Below are 9,045 nucleotides of genomic sequence, written 5' to 3'. Positions count from 1 at the left end.
ATCCAGGAAACTGATTTGACGTGTATCAGACTGCACAGTAAATCTCAGATGCTCAGAACAGGAATTAAGAAAAGCATGCCTGAAGCTGTTCTGCATCACTCCTCCATAGAACACAAATATCATCAATATACCGTCTCCAAATCATGATGTAAGGCAAGAAAACATTGTTGAGAGGATTGAAAATAGACTGTTTCACCATGTAACCCACATACAAATCAGCATAGTTAGGAGCATAGTCAAATCCCCAGTCGGAAATGCCTTTTCCTTCCGTTTTGCTCTTGAGCCCTTTTTCTGAGTTGGTTTCTCTGCTGACCAGCTGTGTTGTTGTTCCCTGTCTGACAGGCTGTTGTCCCCTTTTATCCTGTTGTCCCCTGTTATCCTGTTGTCCCCTGTTATCCTGTTGTCCCCTGTTATCCTGTTGTCCCCTGTTATCCTGTTGTTCCCTGTTATCCTGTTGTCCCCTGTTATCCTGTTGTCCCCTGTTATCCTGTTGTCCCCTGTTATCCTGTTGTCCCCTGTTATCCTGTTGTCCCCTGTTATCCTGTTGTCCCCTGTTATCCTGTTGTCCCCTGTTATCCTGTTGTCCCCTGTTATCCTGTTGTCCCCTGTTATCCTGTTGTTCCCTGTTATCCTGTTGTCCCCTGTTATCCTGTTGTCCCCTGTTATCCTGTTGTCCCCTGTTATCCTGTTGTCCCCTGTTATCCCCTGTTGTCCCCTGTTATCCTGTTGTTCCCCTGTTATCCTGTTGTCCCCTGTTATCCTGTTGTCCCCTGTTATCCTGTTGTTCCGGCTGTTGTTCCCTGTTGTCCCCTGTTATCCTGTTGTCCCCTGTTATCCTGTTGTCCCCTGTTATCCTGTTGTTCCCTGTTATCCTGTTGTCCCCTGTTATCCTGTTGTTCCCTGTTATCCTGTTGTCCCCTGTTATCCTGTTGTCCCCTGTTATCCTGTTGTCCCCTGTTATCCTGTTGTCCCCTGTTATCCTGTTGTCCCCTGTTATCCTGTTGTCCCCTGTTATCCTGTTGTCCCCTGTTATCCTGTTGTCCCCTGTTATCCTGTTGTCCCCTGTTATCCTGTTGTCCCCTGTTATCCTGTTGTCCCCTGTTATCCTGTTGTCCCCTGTTATCCTGTTGTCCCCTGTTATCCTGTTGTCCCCTGTTATCCTGTTGTCCCCTGTTATCCTGTTGTTCCCCTGTTATCCTGTTGTCCCCTGTTATCCTGTTGTTCCCAGTCTGACAGGCTGTTGTTCCCTGTTGTCCCCTGTTATCCTGTTGTCTCCCTGTTATCCTGTTGTCCCCTGTTATCCTGTTGTCCCCTGTTATCCTGTTGTCCCCTGTTATCCTGTTGTTCCCTGTTATCCTGTTGTCCCCTGTTATCCTGTTGTCCCCTGTTATCCTGTTGTCCCCTGTTATCCTGTTGTTCCCTGTTATCCTGTTGTCCCCTGTTATCCTGTTGTCCCCTGTTATCCTGTTGTCCCCTGTTATCCTGTTGTCCCCTGTTATCCTGTTGTTCCCTGTTATCCTGTTATCCCCTGTTATCCTGTTGTTCCCTGTTGTTCCCTGTCTGACAGGCTGTTGTTCCCTGTTGTTCCCTGTCTGACAGGCTGTTGTTCCCTGTTATCCTGTTGTTCCCTGTCTGACAGGCTGTTGTTCCCTGTTATCCCCTGTTGTTCCCTGTCTGACAGGCTGTTGTTCCGGCCTGTTGTTCCCTGTTGTTCCCTGTCTGACAGGCTGTTGTTCCCTGTTGTTCCCTGTTGCTCCCTGTCTGACAGGCTGTTCTTCCCTGTTGTTCCCTGTTGTTCCCTGTCTGACAGGCTGTTGTTCCCTGTTGTTCCCTGTTGTTCCCTGTCTGACAGGCTGTTGTTCCCTGTCTGACAGGCTGTTGTTCCCTGTCTGACAGGTATCTGGCATGGTATCCTGGAGGGGATCGGCGTGCTGGCTGTCATCACCAATGCCTTCGTCATCGCCATCACCTCCGACTACATCCCACGCTTCGTCTACGCGTTCAGATACGGACCCTGTGTGGACAAGGGATACCGTCAGGACGAGTAGGTCCATCCTCTACTGCCGCTTTGGTCATCAATGTTTACTGTCCGTTCTTGTCTCTTCATATAAAGCAGAACATTCTAGTCTACGGGGGTGACTTGTGTTACAATAGGCCTTTTACTTTCCTGTAATATGTTAATGTGCCATTCTATAGGGCGATGTGTCAGTATTAGTTTACTGTAAGGCCATCGGCGTGGGGCGGGGCCATTCTATAGGGCGAGGCGACTGTGTGCCATCAGGCGTGGAGTTAGTTTACTGTAATATGTTAATGTGCCATTCTATAGGGCGATGTGTCAGTATTAGTTTACTGTAAATGTGCCATTCTATAGGGCGATGTGTCAATATTAGTTTACTGTAATATGTTAATGTGCCATTCTATAGGGCGATGTGTCAGTATTAGTTTACTGTAAATGTGTCATTCTATAGGGCGATGTGTCAATATTAGTTTACTGTAAATGTGCCATTCTATAGGGCGATGTGTCAATATTAGTTTACTGTAAATGTGCCATTCTATAGGGCGATGTGTGTCCCAATATTAGTTTACTGTAAATGTGCCATTCTATAGGGCGATGTGTGTCAGTATTAGTTTACTGTAATATGTAAATGTGCCATTCTATAGGGCGATGTGTCAGTATTAGTTTACTGTAATATGTTAATGTGCCATTCTATAGGGCGATGTGTCAGTATTAGTTTACTGTAAATGTGCCATTCTATAGGGCGATGTGTCAGTATTAGTTTACTGTAAATGTGCCATTCTATAGGGCGATGTGTCAGTATTAGTTTACTGTAAATGTGCCATTCTATAGGGCGATGTGTCAGTATTAGTTTACTGTAAATGTGCCATTCTATAGGGCGATGTGTCAATATTAGTTTACTGTAATATGTTAATGTGCCATTCTATAGGGCGATGTGTCAATATTAGTTTACTGTAATATGTAAATGTGTCATTCTATAGGGCGATGTCAGTATTAGTTTACTGTAATATGTAAATATGCCATTCTATAGGGCGATGTGTCAATATTAGTTTACTGTAAATGTGCCATTCTATAGGGCGATGTGTCAGTATTAGTTTACTGTAAATGTGCCATTCTATAGGGCGATGTGTCAGTATTAGTTTACTGTAATATGTTAATGTGCCATTCTATAGGGCGATGTGTCAGTATTAGTTTACTGTAAATGTGCCATTCTATAGGGCGATGTGTCAGTATTAGTTTACTGTAAATGTGCCATTCTATAGGGCGATGTCAGTATTATTTACTGTAATATGTTAATGTGCCATTCTATAGGGCGATGTGTCAGTATTAGTTTACTGTAAATGTGCCATTCTATAGGGCGATGTGTCAGTATTAGTTTACTGTTAATGTGCCATTCTATAGGGCGATGTGTCAGTATTAGTTTACTGTAATATGTAAATGTGCCATTCTATAGGGCGATGTGTCAGATATTAGTTTACTGTAATATGTTAATGTGCCATTCTATAGGGCGATTTTACTGTAAATGTGCCATTCTATAGGGCGATGTGTCAGTATTAGTTTACTGTAATATGCTAATGTGCCATTCTATAGGGCGATGTGTGTCCCAATATTAGTTTACTGTAAATGTGCCATTCTATAGGGCGATGTGTGTCAGTATTAGTTTACTGTAATATGTAAATGTGCCATTCTATAGGGCGATGTGTCAGTATTAGTTTACTGTAATATGTTAATGTGCCATTCTATAGGGCGATGTGTCAGTATTAGTTTACTGTAAATGTGCCATTCTATAGGGCGATGTGTCAGTATTAGTTTACTGTAAATGTGCCATTCTATAGGGCGATGTGTCAGTATTAGTTTACTGTAAATGTGCCATTCTATAGGGCGATGTGTCAGTATTAGTTTACTGTAAATGTGCCATTCTATAGGGCGATGTGTCAATATTAGTTTACTGTAATATGTTAATGTGCCATTCTATAGGGCGATGTGTCAATATTAGTTTACTGTAATATGTAAATGTGTCATTCTATAGGGCGATGTCAGTATTAGTTTACTGTAATATGTAAATATGCCATTCTATAGGGCGATGTGTCAATATTAGTTTACTGTAAATGTGCCATTCTATAGGGCGATGTGTCAGTATTAGTTTACTGTAAATGTGCCATTCTATAGGGCGATGTGTCAGTATTAGTTTACTGTAATATGTTAATGTGCCATTCTATAGGGCGATGTGTCAGTATTAGTTTACTGTAAATGTGCCATTCTATAGGGCGATGTGTCAGTATTAGTTTACTGTAAATGTGCCATTCTATAGGGCGATGTCAGTATTACTTTACTGTAATATGTTAATGTGCCATTCTATAGGGCGATGTGTCAGTATTAGTTTACTGTAAATGTGCCATTCTATAGGGCGATGTGTCAGTATTAGTTTACTGTTAATGTGCCATTCTATAGGGCGATGTGTCAGTATTAGTTTACTGTAATATGTAAATGTGCCATTCTATAGGGCGATGTGTCAGTATTAGTTTACTGTAATATGTTAATGTGCCATTCTATAGGGCGATTTTACTGTAAATGTGCCATTCTATAGGGCGATGTGTCAGTATTAGTTTACTGTAATATGCTAATGTGCCATTCTATAGGGCGATGTGTGTCCCAATATTAGTTTACTGTAAATGTGCCATTCTATAGGGCGATGTGTGTCAGTATTAGTTTACTGTAATATGTAAATGTGCCATTCTATAGGGCGATGTGTCAGTATTAGTTTACTGTAATATGTAAATGTGCCATTCTATAGGGCGATGTGTCAGTATTAGTTTACTGTAAATGTGCCATTCTATAGGGCGATGTGTCAGTATTAGTTTACTGTAATATGTAAATATGCCATTCTATAGGGCGATGTGTCAGTATTAGTTTACTGTAATATGTAAATATGCCATTCTATAGGGCGATTTTACTGTAAATGCGCCATTCTATAGGGCGATGTGTCAGTATTAGTTTACTGTAATATGTTAATGTGCCATTCTATAGGGCGATGTGTCAATATTAGTTTACTGTAAATGTGCCATTCTATAGGGCGATGTGTGTCAGTATTAGTTTACTGTAATATGTTAATGTGCCATTCTATAGGGCGATGTGTCAATATTAGTTTACTGTAAATGTGCCATTCTATAGGGCGATGTGTCAGTATTAGTTTACTGTAATATGTTAATGTGCCATTCTATAGGGCGATGTGTCAATATTAGTTTACTGTAAATGTGCCATTCTATAGGGCGATGTGTCAGTATTAGTTTACTGTAATATGTTAATGTGCCATTCTATAGGGCGATGTGTCAGTATTAGTTTACTGTAATATGTTAATGTGTCATTCTATAGGGCGATGTGTCATTATTAGTTTACTGTAAATGTGCCATTCTATAGGGCGATGTGTCAATTTTAGTTTACTGTAAATGTGCCATTCTATAGGGCGATGTGTCAGTATTAGTTTACTGTAAATGTGCCATTCTATAGGGCGATGTGTCAGTATTAGTTTACTGTAAATGTGCCATTCTATAGGGCGATGTGTGTCAGTATTAGTTTACTGTAAATGTGCCATTCTATAGGGCGATGTGTCAGTATTAGTTTACTGTAATATGTTAATGTGCCATTCTATAGGGCGATGTGTCAGTATTAGTTTACTGTAATATGTTAATGTGTCATTCTATAGGGCGATGTGTCATTATTAGTTTACTGTAAATGTGCCATTCTATAGGGCGATGTGTCAGTATTAGTTTACTGTAAATGTGCCATTCTATAGGGCGATGTGTCAGTATTAGTTTACTGTAAATGTGCCATTCTATAGGGCGATGTGTCAGTATTAGTTTACTGTAAATGTGCCATTCTATAGGGCGATGTGTCAGTATTAGTTTACTGTAAATGTGCCATTCTATAGGGCGATGTGTGTCCCAATATTAGTTTATTTTACTGTAGGCTTATTTGACAGGACATTGATCAACGTGCATTTCTCTAAATGTGCTTGATTTAGACAACTGGCTACTTTCCATTTGTAGTCCACGGTTCTGACTGAGCCCCGTCTCTCTTCCTGTCAGATGTCTACGAGGCTACATGAACAGCAGTCTGTCTGTGTTTGACATGGGCGAGCGCTGGAACGTGAGCGAGGAGCAGAGTAGATTCTGCAGGTACAGAGACTACAGAGCCTCTCCCTGGAGTCCAGTACCATACGACTTCACTCTGCAGTTCTGGCACGTCCTGGCTGCAAGACTAGCCTTCATCATCGTCTTCGAGGTACGACAGCACACCCACGCTCCTGTCTGTCTGTCTGTCTGTCTGTCTGTCTGTCTGTCTGTCTGTCTGTCTGTCTGTCTGTCTGTCTGTCTGTCTGGCACGTCCTGGCTGCAAGACTTCAAGGTATGTCAGCCTGGTCTGTCTGTCTGGCACGTTCTGTCTGCCCACCTGGCCTTCATCCTAGTCTTCGAGGTATGTCAGAAATCCCTCTCTCACTCTGTCACTCTCTCTCTCTGTCTCTCTCTCTCAATCTCTCTATATCTCTCGATCTCTCTATCTATCTCTATCTATATGCGCATATTTCACATACTGCTGAGATGTAGAGGTTCACCAGTCCTCTGGTCCTCCTAGATGCTGTGTCACCTACCCTGTAAATCTCTTCAAGCAGTTTTTTTTTGCCTGCGTTGATTTTCTGTGATCTGAAAAATGTCAATGGACAAACATAGTTATTTCTTCATCCTCCGTTTCTCTCCTCAGCACCTGGTGTTTGGCATCAAGTCGTTCATCGCGTACCTGATCCCAGACATGCCCAAGAGTCTGTGCGACCGCATGCGGAGGGAGAAGTACCTGATGCAGGAGATGATGTATGAAGCAGAGCTGGAACATCTGCAGAAGGAGAGGAAGAACGGCGGGAGATATCACTACGAGTGGCCTTAGTGTCGGCCATGTTATGTTACATCCCCCTGTACTACATACAGTACCTCGTCTGCATACCTACAGCATATACACTCATATATACAGTACACTGAATATACACACCAACATACTCTCTCATGCACACACACCAACACACACACCAACACACACACACACACACACCAAGACACACACCAAGACACACACACACACCAAGACACACACCAACACACACACCAACATACACACAAACACATACGCACCAACACACAAACACATACACACACCAACATACACACACCAACATACACACACCAACATACACACCAAAATATACACACACACACAACATAAGCACTCCCATTCTCCCTTCTGCACATCAAAGAAGCCCTCTTCGGTTACCAGAGGTCCTTCTACCATCCTCCTCTGTCCCCGTCCTCTGTCCCCGTCCTCTGCCCTCTGTCCCCGTCCTCTATCCCTGTCCCCCGTCCTCTGTCCCCGTCCTCTGTCCTCTGTCCCCGTCCTCTGTCCCCGTCCTCTATCCCCGTCCTCTGTCCCCGTCCTCTGTCCCCGTCCTCTGTCCCTGTTCCCGTCCTCTGTCCCCGTCCTCTGTCCCCGTCCTCTGTCCTTTATCCCTGTCCCCGTCCTCTGTCCTCTATCCCTGCCCCAGTCTTCTGTCCCCGTCCTCTGTCCCCATCTTATATCCCTGTCCCCATCCTCTATCTCTCTCTGTCCCCATCCCTCTCTGTCCCTGTGTCCCTGTCCCCATACCTACCCGTGTAATGTTGACTATGCAGAACAAGGGGTGCAGATCAGTTCACTGGTCCGCGGTGGTTTTGACTGGTAGCCGTATGGAGTGCTGTGGTCTGAGGGGGTATTGCTGTCTGTCCCTTTCTATGTCACTCTATTTCTATGTTGCAGCTAGACTAGCAGCCTGCTATGACCTGGTCTGGTCTGGTCCGGTCTGGTGCAGATCACAACATGGCTGCGTTTGTCTCCTTGTGGACTTGGATAGGCTAGTTCCTGGATAGGCTAGTTCCTGGATAGGCTAGGTCCTGGATAGGCTAGTTCCTGGATAGGCTAGGTTACCGGATAGGCTAGGTCCTGGATAGGCTAGTTCCTGGATAGGCTAGGTCCTGGATAGGCTAGTTCCTGGATAGGCTAGGTCCTGGATAGGCTAGGTCCTGGATAGGCTAGTTCCTGGATAGGCTAGTTCCTGGATAGGCTAGTTCCTGGATAGGCTAGTTCCTGGATAGGCTAGGTCCTGGATAGGCTAGGTCCTGGATAGGCTAGGTCCTGCATAGGCTAGGTCCTGCATAGGCTAGGTCCTGCATAGACTAGGTCCTGGATAGGCTAGGTCCTGGATAGGCTAGTTCCTGGATAGGCTAGTTCCTGGATAGGCTAGGTCCTGGATAGGCTAGGTCCTGCATAGGCTAGGTCCTGCATAGGCTAGGTCCTGCATAGACTAGGTCCTGGATAGGCTAGGTCCTGGATAGGCTAGTTCCTGGATAGGCTAGTTCCTGGATAAGCTAGTTCCTGGATAGGCTAGGTCCTGGATAGGCTAGGTCCTGGATAGGCTAGGTCCTGGATAGGCTAGTTCCTGGATAGGCTAGTCACTGGATAGGCTAGTCACTGGATAGGCTAGTCACTGGATAGGCTAGTCACTGGATAGGCTAGTCACTGGATAGGCTAGTCCCTGGATAGGCGGCTAGTTACTGGATAGGCTAGTCACTGGATAGGCTAGTCACTGGATATGCTAGTCACTGCATAGGCTAGGTCCTGGATAGGCTAGTCACTGGATAGGCTAGGTCCTGGATAGGCTAGTCACTGCATAGGCTAGGTCCTGGATAGGCTAGTTCCTGGATAGGCTAGTTCTTGGATAGGCTAGGTCCTGGATAGGCTAGGTCCTGGATAGGCTAGTCACTGGATAGGCTAGTCACTGGATAGGCTAGTCACTGGATAGGCTAGTCACTGGATAGGCTAGTCCCTGGATAGGCTAGTCCCTGGATAGGCTAGTCCCTGGATAGGCTAGTCCCTGGATAGGCTAGTCCCTGGATAGGCTAGGTCCTGGATAGGCTAGTTCCTGGATAGGCTAGTTCCTGGATAGGCTA

At 44.5% G+C, this 9,045-nt stretch overlaps 1 protein-coding gene across 1 annotated transcript in view; it reads left to right on the top strand.

The window, feature by feature from the left end:
- The window catches only part of LOC106594065 (anoctamin-3), a 113,953-nt gene extending 105,893 nt beyond the window's left edge, over positions 1-8,060 (top strand). The window contains exons 24-26 of the mRNA XM_082956642.1: positions 1,897-2,044; positions 6,103-6,298; positions 6,776-8,060. Coding sequence (XP_082812768.1) covers positions 1,897-2,044; positions 6,103-6,298; positions 6,776-6,955 — 524 coding nt within the window. The 3' untranslated portion in view covers positions 6,956-8,060. The remainder of the gene's footprint in view (positions 1-1,896; positions 2,045-6,102; positions 6,299-6,775) is intronic.
- Positions 8,061-9,045: the final 985 nt, after the last annotated feature.

This window comes from Salmo salar, chromosome 10 (genome assembly GCF_965601325.2).
Source record: "Salmo salar chromosome 10, fSalSal1, whole genome shotgun sequence".
Taxonomy (NCBI): Eukaryota; Metazoa; Chordata; class Actinopteri; order Salmoniformes; family Salmonidae; genus Salmo; species Salmo salar.
This window is presented reverse-complemented; position numbering and strand designations above follow the sequence as displayed.